The following is a 23,439-nucleotide window of genomic DNA, read 5'->3' on the forward strand; positions in this document are numbered from 1 at the left end:
GTATCTGGAAACATAGATAAAACACCTACAGCATCTTAAAATATTCCCTGTCCAATGATTAAGATATACTCTCTCATGCTGCAATTATATAAATATTGATATGAAGAATTGTTGATTTATTCATTGTAAATAAAAGAGCTATTAGTCTTGGAGTAAAAGATTTTATTTAGAACATCAATCCCATAAATCTAATCCTATCAATTAGTTTAATATGTTACGGTCATAGCAAATGGTAAGAGATATTTTTTCTAGCCTTGTGCATCAGTCATTTTCATATTTTAGCTTATAATATAAGGTTATTATATCTTCACCCTCTGAATAGATGGATGTTCCCTACCTTTATTTTATAATAAATCAGGTATATAAGGCAATGAAATAGTGACTGTGATCACATATTGCCCTAAGTTATAACATGGCTTATTTCCAGCTTACTTGGAATGTTCGCTGGGCCAATGTAATTTGAAGCAAGGTTTATGACCTAGAACTAGAGGTGGGTTTTTGCCAGTTCAGCCCGGATCGGACGAACTGGTAGTGGCAGAGGCAAGGAGTTCTGCCCACCCACCCGGACGCTTCTGCGCATGCACGAGTAAAAAATCCCGGAAACCCACTATTGCCTAGAACACTGTGCAAACTCTATCAAGAATGGTTCATTTAATAAATGGTCATTAAATTGTAATTATCAATAGCTTGATGTAGGAACCTAGTTGGGGATTTATTGGGCAAAAATCTGAATGTGTCCAAAGTCTCCCTGGAGTAAATTAGAGACTCTTCTGCAAAAATTTGTGGAATGGTTCCTTCTTCAATTCAACCACCCACTTGCTAGGGCCCTGCTGGACTTCTCAGCAGGAAGAGGTGGACGCAGAGCCACTCAGAGTTGTTGAGAGTCATGTGGCATGGGCAATTTAACAAATAAACAGGGGCATCTAGGGATAACAATCCTAGAGGCAGGGAATCATTCCTCTCTAGCTGAGACAGTTCCAGCAACTTCCAGGACTCTCTGTCTGCACCCACAGACAGTGTCTGTGAAGTTAACCCTCCCAGAGAAGGCAGCTTGAAAGATACAACAGCTGAGCTCTGCCAATCAGATCACTTGCCCAAGAGTAGACCAGGAGAACTCCAGGCAGCCACAGACCTCAGCTCCGCAGTTAATTTATTTAGATTTTCATCCCACCTTATTAATTTTTTTACAAAAATATTCATGATGGCAAATATATCTAATATTCTTCCTCTTCTTATTTTCTCCACAACAATAACTCTGTCAGGAGGGGAGAGAGAGAGAGAGGGAGAGGGGGAGAGGGAGAAGAAGAAGGAGAAAGAGAAGAAGGAGAAGGAGAAGGAGAAAGAGTGAAAGAGAAAATGACTGGTCCAAAGTCCAGCTGACTTTCATGCCTAAGATCAGGGGGGAAATTCAGCAGGTTCTGGCTTGTTCTGGATAACCGGTAGCGGAAATTTCGAGTAGTTTGGAGAATCAGAAGATACCACCTTTGGCTGGCCCCAGAGTGGGGAGGGAATGGGGATTTTGCAATATCCTTCCCCTGCCATGCCCACCATGCCAAGCCCACAGAATCAGTAGTAAAAAAAAGTTTGAATTTCACCACTGCCTAAGATGGGACTAGAACTCACAGTCTCCTGGTTTCTAGGGCATAACCTTCATCACTGCACCAAACTGGCTATTTGTTGGCTTCACTCCCTGAGGGAAAAAAATGCAGAGAGCAACTTTTTAAGGCTCAGTTCTATTGCCCAAACCTTCCTGGCCCATCCTTAAAGCTTTGGATTCCCCTCACTGTGTCTCTTGCTTTTTTCCTTGCATTTATGATTTGTTTATTCAATTCCTGATACTGACTTGTGCAAAGGATGGGACTTATGTTTACAGTTGTAGTTTAAGATAGTAGTAGAAAGCACTGTTTTCGTCTAAAAGATCTGCCTGACCTTGCAATGATTTCTCCCTTTCCCTACCTCCCTTTCCTCTTCAACCCAGATGCCTTCTGCCACATACCTCCCAGCGTCCGATAAGATCTCACAGGTTGGGCCTTCTCCGGGTGCCATCGACTAGACAATGTCGTCTGGCGGCTCCTCAGGGGAGGGCCTTCTCTGTAGCTGCCCCGGCCCTATGGAACGATCTACCCCCAGAGATCCGGGCCCTCCCCACTCTCTCGGCCTTCCGAAAGTCGACTAATACCTGGCTATTCCGGCAGGCCTGGGGCTGTTGACCTCTTCAATGAGGTCCAGCCCCACTAAGGTTGAGTGCATGTTGTGTCTTTTTAACTTGCTTGTTTTTCCATTTTAAATTTTTTAATTCTTTTAAAATTGTTTTTTATGTAAGCCGCCCGGAGTCCTTCGGGATTGGGCGGCATACAAATTCATTAAATCTTGAAATCTTGAAATCTTTTCTCTCACTGTTTAGAAGATATAGGCATAAATTGCTCTCCTCTCTTCTCCGAAAGAGATTTCTTCAGTAAACAGAACTCTGTCAGAAGTATATGGATCCAGTTATCCCTAATCCATACCACAATGGTTAATTTATCCAGCGGCTGGAAATCACTGAAGAAGAAAGCAATTCAAGCCACAATTCAATATAGGTTGAATACACATTTCTTTTTATTAAATTGTGGTTTCAGACTGATAGATCTAAAAATATTTGCCCTTTAGTTTTGGAATTTAGTGTGGCTACGAAGAATGGTTGTGGCTGAACATAAATTATTGCATTCCTCCTAAATAATGTCCAGTCTAACATATTCTATTCAGAATATTATCCAAGCAAAGGAACAAGAATGTACATTTTTTTAAAAAAAGTGGTGTTTATTTTGACAACAGCTTCACTATTCAGCTGTGAAAGCTGAGCTACTCAAACTGATACGGGGTACTTCTATCTTCTTACAGTCCTTGTCTAACATTAAGAGCTTGCCACTATACAAGGAGGATTGCTTGTCTGTATCTATTTCCAATTCCATAAACACATATTGACGTGGCAGTTATTCTGCCCTAGAAAATGTGTCAGAGAGATGGGGAATCTTACAGTGGATTGCTCTCTATCTGATGTCAAAAGCTTGCTATTTCTCCCCTCCCCGCAAAATACTCTTAAACTATTTAGACAGTAAGATATAATAAACTAAGACCTGGCATTACTACGATTAAACTGGATTTGGAATATTTGGCTTCATAAATGATGTCAAAGAAAAAAAAATTAGCACAAAACAGAGAAAAAGAGCTAAGAAAAAAACGAGGCTGGACAGTAGCAAAATTAAATCTAAGCATATAATTCACCTTTATAGCATCTACTGTATAACTCCATCCCCCTCCCCTCGCTAGCTGTAGTTGCAGAAACAAATTTTGCCACCTTAGAGGTGACGCCTGGATTTAAATCTGATAAAAGAAGGAGTACATGGTCTATCTATGTATTTGCTGAGAAGAGATGCTATGAATAAATATCAAGAGCCTATAGAAAGAATAGCACAATAGCGCATTTACCAAAACAGATCCAAAAATGTCTGGACATTTTTGGATACCAGGATATGGGATACCAACAGATCTTCCTTGCCTAACTGGACAGACAATAGGAAAAAACATTAAGCTGGATTTTTCACTGCACATCAATGGATGGTTCTGCTAAAGTATTTTTGTTTATTGATATCCCATAGATGCTCTTTTATAGAGTCTTTGGCTTTTGAATGATCAACAGATGGCATAAGAGATGGCGAAATCTCTTACTTTGATTCCAGAGAAATTCTCTACCTGGAGTGAAATTTCTCATACAAAGTTAAAGGAGCTAGACCTTAAGCATAATTTATAGAGTATAAAAGGCTGTTTTGAAAAATCTGGTCTTCTAAAGAAATAAAGACAGCTTCAGTTCACAGGATGGCATTAGAAACACTGTGTCCCCCCCTAAAAAATTACTCTTAGAAATTTACATTGAAATTTCTCAAGAAGGTAAATGCCTTTGTCTTTATAGGTGTATACAGTGTATATATAGTATACATATCATAGTAGAGTTGGGCAGTAGAGTTGCCATTCTCTGAAAAACCTGGATGTTGAGGTATAAATCAGCTATCAGTTTGATTAAAAAAACAATAGCTTTCGGAGACTGCAACTAGTCCAGAACGTAGCCGCGCGAGCAATATTGGGTGTACCTAGGTACACCCATGTTACACCTATCCTCCGTGAGCTGCACTGGCTACCCATTGGTCTCCGGACGCAATTCAAGGTGTTGGTTATTACCTTTAAAGCCCTACATGGCGTAGGACCAGCATACCTGCGAGACCGCCTACTGCCACACTCCTCCCAGCGGCCGGTAAGATCCCACAGGGTTGGCCTCCTTCAGATGCCATCAGCCAGACAATGTCGGCTGGCGGCTCCCCAAAGGTGAGCCTTCTCTGTGGCTGCCCCGACCCTTTGGAACGAACTACCCCCAGAAATCCAGACCTCACCCACTCCCATGGCCTTCAGAAAAGCTGTCAAGACCTGGCTTTTCCGGCAGGCCTGGGGCTGTTGACCTCATTGTTGAGGTCCAGCCCCGACTGAAATGAATGTATCTGTGTCGTTTTAACTTCTCTTATTTTATTTTTACTTCTTTTATTTTCTTTCTCTTCCCTTCTGTAAGCCGCCTGGAGTCCTTCGGGATTGGGTGGCCTATAAATAAAATTAAACTTACAAACTTAAACCAATACCTCAAAGCAGAAAATATTAATGTCTTTAGTGACCATTCAAAGTTAGAATGGCAGTGAAAAGTGATTTATGACTGTTTTTTTCCACATTTATGACTGTTGCAGCATCCCCATGGCCATGCGATCAAAATTCAGGTGATTGCAGTGTCCAGAGGTCATGTAATCAGTTTTTGCGACCTTCTGACAAGCAAAGTCAATGGGGAAGCCAGATTCACTTAAGACCCACGTTACTAACGAAACAACTGCAGTGATTTGCTGAACAACTGTATCAAGAAATATCATAACAAAATTGGCTTGTATGCATCCGAATTTACAACCTAAATGCTGGAGATGTGATTGTGTTGATGCTACGTATTACCATATATGGTGGACTTGTAAAAAGGTTAAAGCATTCTGAATAAAAATATGGTGGATTGTGCAAAATATTCTTAAAAAGAGGATAAAGTTTACTCCTCAGTTATTCCTGTTAGGTATAATTACAGACTGTACAGTAATAGAGACTAATATGATTTTGAACCTTACAACGGCTGCAAGACTATTGGTGGCGCAGTACTGGAAGAAGGAAGAATTACCTACTATTCAAGAATGGACGCTAAAAGTAACAAACTTAGCAGAGATGGCTAAAATATCAGCATATCTTAAGGACCATTCAGATGAGAAATACAAGCTGGAATGGAGAAGATGGACTGACTATATTCAGATTAAATATGGGACTAAGAAATTCCAGATAGTTTATGAGTGAATGAGCAAGGAAGGATACAATTTGCTTAAAGTTAGCTGTACAAAAGGGGAGTTAAAGTGAAAGTGAGGGATGATGCTAAAGTCTGTTAGCTTATTTTAGAATATGGATGTTAATGTTTATACCCTGTATTTACTCTGGGAGGTAGGGGGGGGGTTGGGGGAGTTGGGTTTGGGGGGGAGGGGAGGCATATATTTGTAAAACTTTCTCTTTAAAATTTTCAATAAAAAAAAAAGAAAGATCATAACATGGGGCAAAATTCCCTGTCTTGCTTAGCAACATAAATTTTGGACTCCATTCTTATTGTAAGTTGGCATACTGTTCTGTCCCCCTCGCTCGTTAACAGACGACAGGCAGACAAACTTAAAAGGAAAGAACTTTATCAGTCCTCGGCTCAGACTGGCTGCGAGCCCAAAAATAAACATAAATAAAGTCTCTGACAAGAAGTTAACAGAACAGAATGCAAAACAAAAATCTCTTACGGCAAAACCAGGTGTCCAAAAAGAAAGCAAAGCACTTCTCCAAGTGTCTCTTTGAATCCAGGTTACAGAAAGCAAATCACTTCTCCAAGTGTCTCTCACAAACAAACCACGACCGATGAGCAATGAATGATGAACGTTGACTCCTGCAATCAGGGCGTGGCACCATCCGTCCTTTTATCACCAGAAGATGCCACTAACGAGCCCCAGCTGCATTGTTAATCTTGCATCCCCACTCAACTCACAGCAAACTTCTGCTGAGTCACAACAGCATACTATCTGTATGCCAAGTATTTATATTTCCTCTCTTACATTGTTACTGACCTGCCATTTATGTCTCTTTTATTTTTTAAAGAACCTAACTTGAGTTTTCCAGTAATTTATAGCGGCTCTTTCTTCTTTACAATACACTGCAAAAATCTGTAATGTCTATCTTAATCAGAGGTGTCAAATTCACGTTATCATGGCGGCATCATGTGACATATTGGGACTTTCCCCCCCACTTTCACTAAACCGGCCATGGCCATGGCCAGCGCATGATGCATCCAGCCCGCAGGCCGGGAATTTGACAGCCCTGATCTAAATTGTTTAAAGCCTTTTCTATCCATCCCTCTGATACTATTATTTTTTATGCAGTGTCCATAATTATTGTAAAAGAGCTTTTTAAGATATCTAATCCAGAATTTTTTAAAATAAAAAACTTATACTGTGTTCTTCATCCCATTCATTGATTTGTAAGTGCTGTTATCCCTGTATATCAGGTTGACCGTGGATTTGTGGGGGAGAAAATGATCATCTCTGAAGAGAAATATTTCTATTTTTACCATTATCTGATAACGCGTTTTTCCGAAAATAAGACAGGGTCTTACTTTCTTTTGACCCCTGAAATAAGTGCTTGGCCTTATTTTTTGGGAGGTCTTATTATTTTGAGGTGCAGGAGTCCCCTTAACCTCGGCCCATGGATCAGCCCCTTAACCTCGGCCCATGGATCAGCTGATCCAGAGAGGGCCAGAAGTTCTATCTCTGGCACACCCTTGTCAGAGCGCCACTGGGCCTGCTGCTCTTTTTGCGGCTGCCACTAAGAGAAGGGGGGCGGTGGCTAGGGTTGCGGTAGTGACTTCCACAAGGCCATTCTGCGTGGATGGCAGGTATATGTGGGGTGCATGGGGCATGTTCCCCCCCACAAGGAAATGGTTGGGAACCAGCTGAGCATGTGTTTACATATTTTCAGGGAGGGCTTATTTTCAGGGGAGGGCTTATTTTAGTGAATGCGCTGAAAAGCCCAATTGGGCTTATTATCCGGGAAGGTCTTATTTTCAGGGAAACAGGGTACTATTTAGTTCATAACTAAAGTGATAACTGGGAAGCTTTTCTTTTGATTATAAGAAGGGCATTATAAACATCCTTAAGGGTTTGATTTGGAATGATATAAAAACTGCTCAGAATTGTATTCTTTTTTAAGAGTGTCCATGGAACAGCTGTGTGCTTATAGGCTAGTAAAATCCTCTTGATGCCATTTTGGGCAGGAAGTCAAGTAATTCTAAGTCCAGATTGAAGTGTGCATTTAGGAAGTTTGCATTAGTTTTTTTATCATGACATTTTCCTCTAGTTGTATTATTCATTATTATCTGAACCTTCAGGCTCATACGTAAAATGATGTGTAAATTATTTTGAAATCCTATATGTCCTTCCTATTCTTCTCTACTCTTGTGCCTCAACTGAAATAAGGGTCACTGCTACAGTATTGCTGTTTAAATATGGGCTCTTTAGGGCTTCTTTCCATAATCCAATATGTTATGTTTGGTTACCCACATATGAAATGGGTATTTTTCCAGAATTCCTTTGAACATTAACATTGTTCATGCTTGAAACAGACCTTTGTCTATTTGCCTCCCACCACAGTCCTGCATGAATAGCTCAAGCAATGGATCATCAGTTTTGTTGTTAATCGTTGTTAGCTGCTTAAAGATCAAAATTACAGTTTCCACAGTGAGAAAGCTGTGTGTGTGGGGTCAACAAAACTGGATCAGAGATTAGGACAGGAGCAAAATGATCTCTGGCAGGATTTTCTCTCTCTTTTGTTTGAGCCATGGTGAATGTGGAGCTGAGGACTATTAATTAAGCTTTCCGTCTGCCCTTTATTAGGGTTATTTTCATCTTCTTCACACCCCAATTCCTCATTATTCCAAGATACTGGTCTTATACGGCATATTCTGTTATCTGTTTGGAGATGCTTTAAAGTACTACCTTAGTTTCAGAATGCTGGAGAAGTACCAAATCTTCAGCTGTTAGCTAATGCTTGGTGTCAGAGCTTTTCCTGTCATGCTTTTTAACTTTTGTTGTTTTAGCACCAGATGTTGTTTTGTTTGTCTTGTAGCCCATTTTGTCCATTAATGCAAAGCAAGATAAGACATTTTTCAAATCCTTGCTTACATAGGGAATCCATGGAGGTAAAATCTGTTTTCTACTGTAGAGCTGGTTGCAAAATAAATAAAGAAATTGCTATCTTGCTACCCCTTTCCTATCCTTACTTGTTTTTAGTATGCTTTTCCATACCTTCCATTTTTATTCTGGGGGTGTCTAATTTTAAACGATGGGTTAAAAACTAGCATTGAGTGTTGGATAAAAGAAAGATGTATATATCACAAGAAATGATCATTTTGTTGTACCATCTTAAAAGCTTCTTTGCACAATGCCTCAAAGTCATGAATCTAAGCAACACCAAAATAAACAGCTGAGATAAAATTACTTTGATTGCCCTTCCCACAGATAATATAGACAGAGGTTCCTCTATAGCTGTGATGGTGAACCTATGGCGCGGGTGCCCAAAGTGGCATGTGGAACCATGTTGCCTGGCATGTGTGGCATCGCCTGTTCCTCTTCTGGTTTTCTGGTGTGCATGCGTGTGCGACAATCAGCTGGCCTTCGTATGTGTGGCAGTGCTGGACACTGGAAGAGCTGAACTTCTGTTTTCCGGTGTGAACATGCATGCCAGCCGGCTGATTGTCACGCACGCATGTTCCGAGTCCGAGCAGGGTGCAGAGAGGCTGGTTGGCCACCAGGAGGCGCCTGAGCCTTGGACCAGTGGGGAGGAGACAAGGGAGTGTGATCTGGATGTCAGCAGTGGGGAGGAGCCAAGGGAGTTGTTCCTAGATGCCCGGCACCGGAGAGCTAATAGGTGTAAAGAACAGTTGTGCAGTTACAGGAGGTAATTGCACTCAGCTGGTGGTAATTAGGCTCCTCTCCAGACTATAAAAGGAATGCTTGTGCACACGCCCCTTTTGTAGGAGTCAATGCATTCACTAAAGTTGGAGAACTGTCGTGTTAGCTTGGCAGGCTGGATTGCTGCCAAGGCTTGTCTGTGCTGGATTGCTGCCACGTCTTGTCTGTGCTGGATTGCTGCCAAGGGCCTGTCTGTCTGTTAATAAAGTCCTTGAAGTATCGTTATCTCGGCGTGATTTGGTGTAGGACGAGGGGGGTCAGAACAGATGGCATTCTAAAGAACCTGCCCAATGTTCTCAGCAGTAATAAAAGAGCATTAACAGTATTCAAAACAGCGTCCTATTGAATAAGTCAGGTCTTGCTCACAAGACTTGTCATTTAACTCCTCTGTTTGATTTTATTTTGTAATTTTAATTTACAAAGGGAATAGAAAGGGAGAATTAACCTCTGAGCAAACCCTGGAATAAATGAACAAACAAAACTCTTTAAAATATTGTTTAATAATGAAGGGAAACTAAACTTTTAAAATATCAATATTAGTGTAATTTTAGAGAGTGAATAATAAAAAGAGGATCCTAAAAAAAATCAAATTTGAGATGTGACATGATTCAAAATAGTACTAGAAATTTAAGAATGAGAGGATCAATAAAGAAATAAGAGAATACAAAATGAGGAAGTTTAGCATAGAAATAGCCGAAGATATTCAAATTTCAATTTGCAAAAAAAACAAACAAATAGCAGTAGAGCAAGCGAAGAGAAAAGATGATGGTGAAACAAGCAAAATTAGTAGTTACATTATTTATACTAAATCAAAACATCAAAACATGAGCCAAGGTGGCACAGTGGTTAGGGTGCAGTACTGCAGACCACTTCAGCTGACTGTTATCTGCAGTTCAGCGGTTCTAATCTCACGGGCTCAAGGTTGACTCAGCCTTCCATCCTTCCGAGGTGGGTGAAATGAGGACCCAGACTGTGGGGGCGATATGCTGACTCTGTAAACCGCTTAGAGAGGGCTGAAAGCCCTATGAAGCGGTATATAAGTCTAACTGCTATTGCTATTCACCATTGCAATCATGAAATCTAATAATAAAATTAGAATTCCAGAAATAAAAAGGAAAAAATACTAAGCCCACCAAACAAAAAGGGAGCAAAATAGGCCAGGAAATACTTAGCAGGACTAAATATGCACAAAGATGCATGTGCACTGAGCTAATCATTGAATTTAAAAATCTCTAAATCAGAAGAATCAAACATTTTGGAGACTTGATAAGGAAACATACGATTTAATAATGGCAAGGTGGAAAAAATGTAATAAATTGAATTTTTTTTATGAAAGGGAAAGTAGACAGACCAGTTGTAGAAGAAGAAAGGAAAGAAATAATAACAAACAAACACGGGACAATAACATTTCGAAAGGGTGACCGGAAGGAATAATCTGTGGAAACTGACTTGAAATGAGAAAATTGGAAAGTCTTCTGTTGCATAATTACAAGTCTGAAGGCAACATGAAAGAATATTGCCAAGGTTGGAAATACAGAGCAACAATCTGGTGAAACCCTGTATGAGTAAAAAAAAATTCAAACTCTTCTGAATCTGACAAATAGAACAGAAGGAGAGGCTAAAAACAAAACAATAAAAACATAATCAGCTTCATGAAAAAAAGAAAGTGAAAAGGAAAAGCAAGCTGATAACAAGAAGAAAGTAATCACGTCTACAAAAACGGAAAGTACAGATAAATGATGATTGTAATTTGCAGAATAAGTGAAACAAAATTGCTCTTATAGTTTTAAGGATTAAAAACACCACATCCGTCGTCCTGCTCAAAATATGCTTCCTTTTCCTTAGCTAATGATTCAGAAAAGTATCCCCCCCCATAAGTGGGCCTGATTTTATTTGATTAAATGTGCTTCACTCCTAATTAGTACTCAGTACAGTATTTAACACGAAAAGCTTTTCAACAGCCATTTTGCTGGGTGCAATGAAGGCTTTTGACAGGGTTAACTGGTTATGTCTAATTAACAATATCATATCTTGGGAATGGTTTTAAGGTATTAATTTATCAGCAGAAAAAGCACTACTCCATATTAATAATTACAATGCTAAATATGTTGAAATATGTTGATATCATGACTGTCTACTCTTTTCCAATGATGTTGCAATCTCATTATAGCCATTACTTAGGACAGTGTTTCTCAACCTTGGCAACTTGAAGATGTCTGGACTTCAACTCCTAGAATTCCCCAGCCAGCATTTGCTGGCTGGGGAATTCTGGGAGTTGAAGTCCGGACATCTTCAAGTTGCCAAGGTTGAGAAACACTGACTTAGGATATTCAGAAAGAATCCACAGATCACAGGAACACCAATTGATCATAAAACCCATACTAATAATCTGTGGTTGATACATTTTTAATCTAATCTTCTTAAAGCAATGCAATAGATTTAAAGGATTAAGGTCCCCTCCTCCTCTTTTTGAAAGTTTGCAGAGCTAAAAATAAATTGTGGAAAGTCAGAGCTGATTTCTTTGTATACTGTTCTAGCTGCTCAGTTAACTATGCACAAATTATCTGGCTTTGCATTACAGTTTTCAAGCGTTAACTACTTGGGAATTCAAATGACTAAAGATGTAAAATACTTCATCCATAGAATGGTAATCCAACAATTAAATGACTAATGCAGATATTACAATAATGAAAAGCACCATGTCTTTCTTTATTAGCAAGACTGGGTACTATAAACAGAATAGCAAGGTCTGTATTTTTTTCTTTTTCTACTACCATGTAAGGTTACAATAAGAAATGGGTAAGAATGCTAGTAAATTTAAATATGGAGGGAAGATGCCAAGATACAGTACAACTGTCAATGATTCTGGGCAGCTCACAACAATCAAATTATAATATAGCAATAGCAATAGCAGTTAGACTTATATACCGCTTCATAGGGCTTTCAGCCCTCTCTAAACGGTTTACAGAGTCAGCATATTGCCCCCAACAACAATCCGGGTCCTCATTTTACCCACCTCGGAAGGATGGAAGGCTGAGTCAACCCTGAGCCGGTGAGATTTGAAAAGCCAAACTGCAGAACTGCAGTCAGCTGAAGTAGCCTGCAGTGCTGCATTTAACCACTGCGCCACCTCGGCTCTTAATATATCATTTGATAGTGAAAAAGGAGATAGCTTCTCTCACGTTACAGTGGTATTTATAGGATTTTTATTTGAGAAGCAGTGGAGCTGGGCAGTGACCAGTAGTTGAAAGGGTCTTGGTCTTGGTGGTCTTCTTCTTCTTCTTCCTCCTCCTCCTCCTCCTCTTCCTCCTCCTCCTCCTCTTCCTCCTCCTCCTCCTCCTCCTCCTCCTGTTCTCTCCTTTTGTTTTTTTCCCCAAGAGAGGCAACTGATTCATATTTTCAATTTTTTAACGTTTATATGAAAAAATGGGGACATATCTGGCACCTTAACCATCTTTTATTTATCCATTTTAATACCACATTAAAGCACAAACATTACAGGGTTAGAGTAAGTGGTTGAACTTCCACTGCAAAGACCAGGTTCCAATCCAATATGAGTCATGGACGCTCCCAAGGAGCTTGGCGCTAATCATTTTTTTTAAACCCAACCTATTTTATAGTGTAGTTAGTGGAAAATGGAAAAGGGGGTTCTAGGTCTACTACCTTGAGCTTCCGAGGAAAGATGATAGGGTCATATAATAAATAGTAATACTACTGTATATTTTTTCACTAGGATAAATTTAAGGGTTAATTATAATTCTAATATATAATTGTGAATATATATTTATTCCTTGATAGCAATCACACTGAGAATTGATTAAATGATTCATAATTCAAGAAAGGCAAAAAAAAATTGAATCAAACATTAATATATAAGGAAAACTCTAGATCCCTTGTGCTCTTTCCACAATTATGTTCATCTAGGAAAATATCAACCAGAGGTGAAGTTTCAAAACTTCATCAAATTTAGAAATAAAATATGAGGTGTCTCTTTAATATATATTTTTTTGAGACAGGGACTGTAATAGCCAAATGGATTATTTGTGTTGGAGTTGATTGGGAATAAATCAAACACTAGATTTACAAAGATTAAAATGTGCTATAAAATTCTGGAGAGTTGGTTGGCATTTATCGTATCTAAATTATTGCTTACTTTTGTATGGGAAGGAACAGTCAAAAGAATCCCTTATAATGGTTATAAGGGATAACTCCCATACATGCCGCTTTGCCACATGCAATGGAATCCTTTTATTGCCTTTTATGGCCTTCAAAAGTATTAGAAATAGATATATTGCACTTCTTTGTGGAGTTCCCAGGATATACAGATCATTTTTATATCCAACTATTTCTGGCTGATTAATTTGTACAATGTGGCAGTGCCATATTCAGTTATTCTCCATTTACGAATAAAGAATTTCATGGTAATATGAAACCTTTTAATTTAATTTATTAACATATAATTAATTTCAGCTCATACTTTATGAGGGGCTATTTTTTCCTACCTAAATCAAACAGGTAATTAATTAAGTAATGAACTTAGGCAGGAATAATATGAATTAGGTATGAGCTTCCTTATACCGAAAGGAAAAGATCTGCAGTTTCTAAACAACACCACTAGCAAAAGCAGAACATGCAAAAACTCTTTTTCTCGAAATGGAATCAGTCAAATGTAACCTAGAATTAGATTCAAAATAACAGCAAACAAAATTCTGTGGTTTCAATCATTCATTTTTTTTAATGCCTTTGAATCAGTCTTGACTCCTGCCAGGGCCAGATTTTCCTATAGGCTAACTAGGCTTCAGCCTAGGGCCTCAAGATCAAGAGGGGCCTACATTCAAATTGTTAGCAAAATTAAAATTACACTATTCTAAAAACAGTGAACACTAAAACACTGAACCGAAAATAAGGAGAAATTCTACGCATATGACTAATAAACAAACATAAAAATGTATTGATTAAGATCATTCCAGCGCCGTGGCAGTTGGGGAGCCCACCCACATTCCCGGCACCGGCGGTCGGGCGAGAGGCGCGGCCACTCCCAGTAGCTGCCCCGTCGACGCGGAGCCCACCAGCGGCCAGGCAGGTGAGGGCGAGGGGGCCGAGCCGGGCAGCTGAGCACAGCAGGGGAGGCGGCTGGCTTCGCTGCCTTTGCCGCAGAGCAGAGCCGCCCTCCGTCAGGAGGCCAGCTATGTATATTGATATATATATATATATAGATAGATAGATAGATAGATAGATAGATAGATAGATATAGATATAGATATAGATATATAGATATATAGATATATAGATATATTGATATATTGATATATTGATATATTGATATATTGATATATTGATATATTGATATATTGATATATTGATATATATCACAGTAATGATGTATTTTATTGTCTCTCATGTAATTTACAAACTTAAAAATGGGAGGTGAAAGGGCCTCATAAGTGGATTAGCCTAGGGCCTCTTTTCATCTAAATCCAGCCCTGCCTGTAGCTTTCTTGTTATGTTTTTTAGAAGTGGTTTGCCCTTGTCTTCTTTCTAGGGCTAAGAGAGAGTGGCTGGCCCAAGGTCATGCAGCTGGCCTTGTGCCTAAGGTGGGAATGGAATTCATGGTCTCCCACTTTCTACTCTGATGGGTTAGCTGAGGTGGCGCAGTGGTTAAATGCAGCACTGCAGGCTACTTCAGCTGACTGCAGTTCTACAGTTCGGCTGTTCAAATCTCACCGGCTCAGGGTTGACTCAGCCTTCCATCCTTCCGAGGTGGGTAAAAATGAGGACCCGGATTGTTGTTGGGGTCAATATGCTGATTCTGTAAACCGCTTAGAGAGGGCTGAAAGCCCTATGAAGCAGTATATAAGTCTAACTGCTATTAGCCAATATATATATATAACCAATGTGGTGTATTCTATAACAGTATTGTTTTCCACATGACATTAGTCATACCTGAACAACTCACCTATTACACAGAAAGGTTTCCTTGCAAATCGCAGTCTTCCTTGCCACCCACGATATCTACAACAGCAGCCAGCAGACCAGATGCGTATGATAAATTCCAAACCAAAGACAACAATCATCACTGATTCCTAGGAGGAAGCAAGAAAAGAGGCAGCTGGTGAACAAGAGCCAAGAGAACAGCAGCAAAGGAATTAATACGGGATACTGTTAAATACCTACAGTATATTAATCTTGAAGCAATATTTATTTTTTACAGCATTTATCCTTCCCCGTTGGTTTCTTAGTGTCAGAAGCATCACAATTAGAAACAAGGCATACTCAATGGCATAAAATTGAAAATATTGTGGGAAGTTATCATCCAGCCCTCTCCCAGAAAAATGAAATAGCCTAGGAAATATTGAAAAGGCAGAATATTTCTCTGGATATGAAAAGACAGAAACATGTTTAAAAGACAGAATAGTTGCCTGTAGCTTCCTGCCCATCCCCACTGTTAATGGGCCATTGAGAAAGCCAGGCTAGTCCCTTTTACATAATAAAGACTTCTCCACTGCAGCCCCAGGGGGAATGGCATGATAATATTGGCCCTTTACTCAACTGACCACATGGCATCTGAGAACTCATCCATACCTGGATTCAAAACACAGCCTAGAGAGTAGCCCCTGCATGGCCCCATGGGAGTCTGACAACCAATCAGAATACATTTCTTACACAGGAACAGGAAACAGAGAGGTGGGACTGGACAGGTTATAAAAAGCCTAGCAAGCCCCTCCTTCATCCCTTCTCTTCTTTTCCACCAACATTGAAGCATGTGATCACCTTTTATGTTCAGGGCTCAAGCCATGTGGCCCTGTCCAACAATAAACCATCTTTCCAAGCAGCCTTTCCAAAAGTCTCCAGTGTCTTTATCCCCACTTGGAGCCGAACCCAGAAGGACATTTCTTTCATCAGTATAAAATACAAAGTTAAAATATGTACAAGTTAAACAGATGTTGCCCAGAAACTAGCAACATGAATGGCATTCTCTCACGAGATCCCTAAATGTGCACTGATCATATATACATATGTCTTGTTGTCTGTACATAACCACAATCGCAAAGGGCAGATAGCCACATTTGTCCAGAGTGTCTCTGAACCTTGTATCCATGTGTGATCTATTCAACAATTTCCATACTTCCCAACTTTCACCAGACCCAGGTGCCATTTCCTCTATTGGTTCTTTGTAGCCTTCCACAGGTCCTCTCTGCTTTTAAATTCTTCGAAGTCTTCCCTTGACCTAAGGAAACTTTTCTTAGATTTCAATCTCTGATGAACTGGTTGCAGGCTGTTGTCTAGCTATTGATGATTTGACACATGTTCTCTGTGTGCTGCAGCTTCCCTACGAACAGCAGGTGGGGCAGGTTCCACCACAAATCTGCGAAGCCCTTCTGCGCGGAAACATAAGCGCGAAGACTAATTCGTGCCGTTCTAAGCGCTAGGGAAAAACGCGACCCTACCGCGATGACATAATCGCGGAGGGCAAAATCGTGCATTCCCAAGCACTTAGTACTCTAAACCTAACCCTAAACCTAACACTAAACCTAACCCTAACGCTAAACCTAACCCTAAACCTAACCCTAAAACAAACCCCTAAACCTAATCCTAACGCTTACCTTAAATGAAGTCGGTTTTCTGCCGCGGCGCCGTTTTGAAGCGCCCTTCTGTTGCCGCGCTGTTGTCGCGGCAGTGATAACGCGCGGCGATGATGTCGCGGCTTTAGCGCCGCGATTTTATCGCCGCAATTTTGACCAGCGCGGTTTTGACGTGCCACGGGTGGGGCAATGCCAGCTAGATGGTAGATGGTTTAAGGCACCCGGTAATAAATACACTATATTGCCAAAAGTATTCGCTCACCCATCCAAATAATCAGGATCAGTTGTGAGCGAATACTTTTGGCAATATAGTGCATGAGAGCTTCATTCAGAGCAACATCTACTTTCCCAGCATGTGCTGATTTATTCCAGAGTGGGCAGGCATATTTGCCTGCTAAGCAGCAAAGACCGAAAGCTATTGTCTTAAGGACTCTTGGTTTGGCATCCCAGGTAGAGCTCATAAATTTCCTAAGGATGTTATTTTGTTCACTGACCTTAGTGCTGCTTATATATTGGAGCCCTGTGTAGAGTGACCTCTAATTATTTAGGGCTGTAGCAGTGTTCCAATAACGTCCCTTTCCATATAATGTGCAGCTTCCTAGCAGCCTGCTAATTGAGAAGATGGAAAGCTATACTTGAATTTCTGCTGGATTTGGCCTTAACTGGTTATCACAATAGTCTCCATCCAGCTCTATCAGGGTTCAGTTAAAGATTGTTCAACCTCCTCAAATGTTTTTTCCCTGTACAGCCATTGCTCAATCATCAGCATACATGTAGGGAACGGCTGATTATTGGTGTAACTATTAAAAAGAGTTGGAGCTAATACACTATTCTGTGGTATTCTTTGATTCCTCCATCTACTTCGCCTCCCTTGGAACTCCCCAAAAAAACCATGTGGTTCTAAAGAAGAGGCCTAATGATATTTGTAACTTTAAAATCTTTAGTCATATCAAAAAAATTCTGCTTCAGTCTTCTAAGATTGATGGAATCATATGTGGCTGTGATATCTCTGAATATAGTTCCTGTTACATTGCCCTTTTGGAATCCATCTACAATATACTGGATTAAATGCAGGATCTGTTTGGTGCAATTTTGGGGTTTTTCTTTTGGTAGGTATGGCACAAGAGAGAAATTGGATGGTAGTTCTTAGGGTTATTGGCTCATTTACCTGATTTTAAAACTGCTACAACCTTAGCCTTTCGCCAGACACCAGGAATCTTATATTGTTCCAAGCATTCCTTAAACATTTCTAGTAGCCACTGTCTTGCCATAGGTCCAAATTGTTTTATCTGTTCAAAAAGGATGTCATCCAAGCCAGCAGCTTTATGTGGCTTACCACCCTGATCCTGGACTTTTATTTGGATACACAAACTGGATGATGACACTTTTAGTCTCTCTCAATAAATTAGTGGTTTCATCTTCATTTTTTTTGAGCCTAATCTTGTGTTTTGGTGGCCTTTAATTTGGATTAAGAAGCTGACTGTCACATTGGTGTAATCTCTGGAGTGAGTTTGGGGGTGTGTGTGACTCAGCAATCTTCACGCTTTGTGGCTACTTACATTCATATTATTTTAATCCAGTGACGTGCGGTCAGCTTTAAGCCTGGTGAGGCACTTTTTAGACTTGTGGACTTCAACTCCCAGAATTCCACAGCCAGGCATGCTCAGTTCCGATTTAAAGCGACAGCATTTTTCCCCCTTGCAAAATAAGTTTTCCCATTCTTTTTCTTCTCCCTCACCCTCCTTCCTCCCTCTCTCCCTCCCTCCCTCCCCCCTCTCTCAAACAGACACACGCACACAGAGAACTTCGATCCCTCTCTCATTCACTCACTCTCAAACACAAACACAGAAGTTGGATTGGATATATTTTCCAAAGACTTGAAAGCAGCTCCTCTGCCATACCCCCCTCTTCCCCTGCTGCCTTCCGATCAAACTTTTTGAATTCCTCCCCCCTCCCCACACACACCTTTTCCAGCTGTTTCAGAGAAGATTTCAATTCTGCTTCTCCCTGCCCTGCCCTGCCCTCTTGAAAGGCCAGAGCTCTGTCAGACTGAGCTAGTTGCTCCCAGAGAACTCTAAAAAGCCTCTAAAAATGCCCTCTACAGGAGGCGAGAGAATACGTGCCTCATTTGCATAAGGAATTCTTTGCTTGTTAACCCTTGCTTAACTCTTAAAAAGCGAAAAATTCCTTATGCAAAAGAGGCCCCTAGTTCTCTGGCCTCCTCCTCGTTAATACTGAGAGCAGACACCAAGCCACTGTGACTTGAAATCTGGCAGCAACTACCCTGGCTTTAATTATTTAAAAAAAATTATTTAAAATTCTTTCCTTTCCCTGAGGAGACTGGTGAGGCCCCGCCTCCCTTGCCTCTAGTGACAGCACGTCCCTGTTTTAATCCAGTTTTTTCTCTTAGCTTCAGCAATAGAAATAATTAACTGCTGGCCTGCATTCACTATATCCTCTGCCGTAAAATCGACGTCAAAAAGAGTGAGATACTTCTGCAATTTGCCTTTTGTTTCCACCGTAAGGCCTTGGTTTTACAGCCCTGTGGAATTGACAGCCAGGAGCACTTTTTAACAGCCTCCACAAATTTGTTATAAAAGTTTGGTTTAGGTATTAATTGTATAACAGCACTGTTCCAATAGGCTCTGAAATTTAAGCAAGTTAGCTTTTTAAAACTTATAATTACGTCTAAAGGGGTTACTGTGAGGTCAAACTACAGCGGTAACCTGGCACATAATTGGCTGGTGCTGGGAATTTGGAAGAAGTGGACAATCTACTTTAACACACTGCTCACAAATATCAAATCCAGGTTAGATCCCCTGTGCCACCTTCCACTATAAAGTGATGCTAGTTAATTTGTTATCATTTAAAAGAGGGCTCCAGTTCTATATCATTGGGATGCCTCCAGATGCTGCTGTGACTATTAAAGTCACCAATAACAAATTTATTTTATTCTTACTAAATGTATTAAATTTGTCACCCATGATCTCAATTAGTTGCGGTTTATACACTGAGGTGACCATACAGTTGCTTAGCTCTACAATTATTACTTCTACGTTATTTATGTCTGATGCTTTTGTGGACCAAACCTGGATACCCGGCTTCAGAAAGACGATGCTGCCATACTGTCGGGGGAGCCTCACCGTGACAAGTTGCGTCCTTTCCCATAAGATCATTGGAATTTTAAACCATCAATTTATGTAATACTTATAGTATATCAATACTAATTGGTATAAGTAAATTGCTATATTTACATCTACAAACAGGAATATTCTCTGGAATATTCCAAGGTCTTATTCCAAGACATTAAAAAAACACACCTTCAAACAGCAAATAAACCTTTTTTTTTTTAAAAAAAAAACCAACTAGATTTTATAAACACATTAGAGCCTTTAGGAAGAAAGTGAATCATCCACATGTTTTGTAGCCCTTAGCTACTTTTTTTGCAAGTTAGAAGGTTAAGAACTTGTGTTTTAAACCTTATACACACTTAAAGCAAGTACTTTCAAACTCTGAATCAAGACCAGGGGTGGGTTTCAACTGGTCCACAGCGGTCCGCGCAGACTGGTTGGTCGGTGAACCCAGAAGTAAATAATTTCCGTGAATGCCGAAGGGCCCACCTGCTGGCCCTTGTTCCTTACTGGTCTTTAAAGGCTTCTGTGCTTCCACACAGGAGCATGGTACATACAACACCTGCGCGATTCTCCACGAGCAGCTAAAGCATCGCGCAGGTGCTAAGACGCATGCATGAACTGCGCGCGTGCACGAGGACGCCGCTGTCCCCGTTCCAACCGGTACAACCCACCACTGATCAAGACCCAAAGGTTTGTGAGCAAATTTGAGGGAGGATCAAAAGTTTCTGAGCAACCAGAAGATCTGAAAGACAAATAATCAGGAAACTAATTTCTTTGGAGTTCTGATTTTTAGAGAAGGCAGGACCCAGATATAGAGACAGTGGGAAGGAGAAGGTGATGTTGAACAACCTGCTCCACTTGTTCTGGGGATTGTATTTAGGATGGGAAACAAGGGCTGGACTTTCCTGGAATGCTGAGCTCAAAGAAAATCACTACAGGAAGGGGCTTGATGTCAATGCAGCCACTTGGTGTCAATGTAGCCAAGATGTGAAATCAAATACTTCCAGCTCTGGGTAGTTAATAGAGGCAGGCAGGAGGTGCTATAGTATATCACCACAGCCCTGACTCTTGGTGTAGTAAAGAGAGAAAGAGACTACAGTTCAAGTGATGGCAGGTTGGATAGGAAAGAGGGGTGAAGACCTGGAGGATATCCTCAGGTCTAGAAAGTATGTGTGGCACAGTAGTGGGATTCAAATAATTTAACAACCGGTTCTCTGCGCTGATGACCAGCTGGGTAGGTGAGGATCAGTGGTCATGTGACTGGGTAGGCGTGGCCAACTCAACGTCACTCAGGTCGATGGGCGCTTCGCCTTAGCTGTTACAATGTAACAAGGGTTAACTGGAGAGGCAGTTTCTGTAAGCAGGTAAATAAAGATTAGGCTAGAAACAACACCAGAATGTTTCCTTCCTGCCTTCTTTACAGGGTTAGCCCTGTAAAGTGTATGTGTGTGGGGGGAAACAAAATGAGATTTCTTCCAACAACCGGTTCTCCGAACTGCTTAGAAAGTTAAGAACCGGTTCTCCCGAATAGGTGCGGACTGGCTGAATCCCACCACTGGTATGACACCAAACTCACTACTTCTGGTAAAGATAGCATGTTTGCTTGGACACTTAGACTTCATCAATATAATTTTATGAGGAATCAAGGGATGTCATAGAAAATAATTTATTATTTTAGAGGATCTCAGCACCAAAGCTTGAGAATCTCTAGTTTAAAACTTTCCCTGGTATGAGGTTCCCCTGAACTGAGAGAAACCATGGACTCTGTCTCCTATACTAAACTATATTGTTCCTAGACTGGGTTTGCTTAGGGCAGTGGTCTCCAACCTTGGCAACTTTAGGACTTGTGGATTTCAACTCCCAGAGTTCCTCAGCCAGCAAAGCTGAAGTTGAAGTCCACAGGTCTTAAAGTTGCCAAGGTTGGAGACCACTGGCTTAGGGGATTGCATGAGCCTAGTTCATTAAAATGAAGAAATGGGTTGGTGGAATTTCACAATGATTCAAACTTGCGCTAAATTAGAGTTAGAGTATCTAAGCAGAACTTAATAGGCAAGGTTAAAGACAAGGGGACTCTTTTCTGAATATAGCTATTTACTTGGCATTACCAGAGCACATACATTTGCTACTAAGATAATATACTTGATTAAGTGATATAATTTACTTTGGTTTAGTATGAAAGGTTTTCCCCAACCACTGTAATGTTTAAATCATGATTAATTGCTCATGGCAATGTGTGAACCAAACTATTCTGAGTGATTTGACAAACTAGTTAAAACAAACCACAGCCTACTGTGGGTGAAGCAAATCAATGCTCTAAATCAGGAGTGTCAAACTCAAGGCCTGTGGATGGGTGTGCTTAGATCTCAAGGGGGTGCCCTGGAAACAGCGAAAGACTGGCACGCGATTCCTCTGCCAACAAGGATGCACAAGGCCTCCCCAAGCAGAGGGCTGCAGGAGGGGTTCCACCACAAAATCGCGGAAGACAAAATCGCGCTCGACGAAAGCGCGCATTTGACATCATCACAGCGCGATGAAAACATCGCGCTGTGATCGAAAAATGTAAAAATAAAGCGAAAACCTTACCCTAACCCCCCCAAACCTAACCCTAACCCTAACCCTAACCCTAAACCTAACCCTTAACCTAAGCCTAAATCTAACCCTAAACCTAACCGTTAACGTAACGCTAAACCTAACGCTAACCCTTAACCTAACGCTAAACGTAACCCTAACGCTCTAAACCTAACCCTAACCCTAACCCTTAACCTAACCCTAACCCTAACCCTTACCTTTATGTGAATCGGCTTGCTTTAATTTTAATTTTATTTGAATTTTTAATTTTTTTCGTCACGCTGTGATGACATCACATGCGCGCTTTCGTCGAGCGCGATTTTGTCCTCCGCGGTTTTGACGGGTCACGGCAGGAGGCTGTCACAGCTGAAAACGGAGCCTCAATAAGTGACATCGAGCTGGCCATGCCCACCCGGCCATGCTTGTGAGGGTTGGAAGTTCAGCCCTGTGTTTAAAGGAGGTTGAACCGTGGTTTTCCTTGAAGTATACTTTTTCATTAAGAAAAATAAACCGGAGGTATATTCTAAGAAACACATTTTTATTATAAAATAAATAACAAACAAACTTACTGGCTAATAACTACATTTTGGCAAAGTTCCTAGCCTACCTCCTCATGGCAGGCAAACAGAGAAAAGTGAAAGAGAAAGAAGGGAGGAACAGACATGCTCAGTAGAGTTTACAGACAAGAGTCAGTCTACCGTATATCTTAGAGTATAAGCACAGCTGGCAAAACAAAAAACATTGGGACAATGCTCACCCTGGCCACCCAAGTCAAACAACCCTGATGCAGCCCTCAATGAAATTGAGTTTGACACCCCTGCTCTAAATCCAACCCTGCTTAAATGAATCACACGACCGAAACATGGGAGCCATTAGGCGCATACGTATATGAAGTAAAATTTAATACAAATGTTTAGATGGTGGCAGTAGGGCAGTAATTTGAACAATCAGTCTATAGGAATCCAGTCTCAAATCTCCCATTTTACATGAAGCTTGACGCTTCCATTAGAGCAGGACAACTTGTTGCAGAATTTCTCCACAGAATTAAATGTG

General features: G+C 40.7%; 1 protein-coding gene across 1 annotated transcript in view; it reads right to left on the bottom strand.

The window, feature by feature from the left end:
- The window catches only part of KCNQ5 (potassium voltage-gated channel subfamily Q member 5), a 337,074-nt gene that overhangs the window by 74,241 nt on the left and 239,394 nt on the right, over nt 1-23,439 (bottom strand). Inside the window, exon 3 of the mRNA XM_087719161.1 lies at nt 15,058-15,184. Coding sequence (XP_087575287.1) covers nt 15,058-15,184 — 127 coding nt within the window. The remainder of the gene's footprint in view (nt 1-15,057; nt 15,185-23,439) is intronic.

This window comes from Thamnophis sirtalis, unplaced genomic scaffold, assembly GCF_051295495.1.
Source record: "Thamnophis sirtalis isolate CommonGarterSnake01/CBP01778 unplaced genomic scaffold, rThaSir2_p1.2 scaffold_6, whole genome shotgun sequence".
NCBI lineage: Eukaryota > Metazoa > Chordata > Lepidosauria > Squamata > Natricidae > Thamnophis > Thamnophis sirtalis.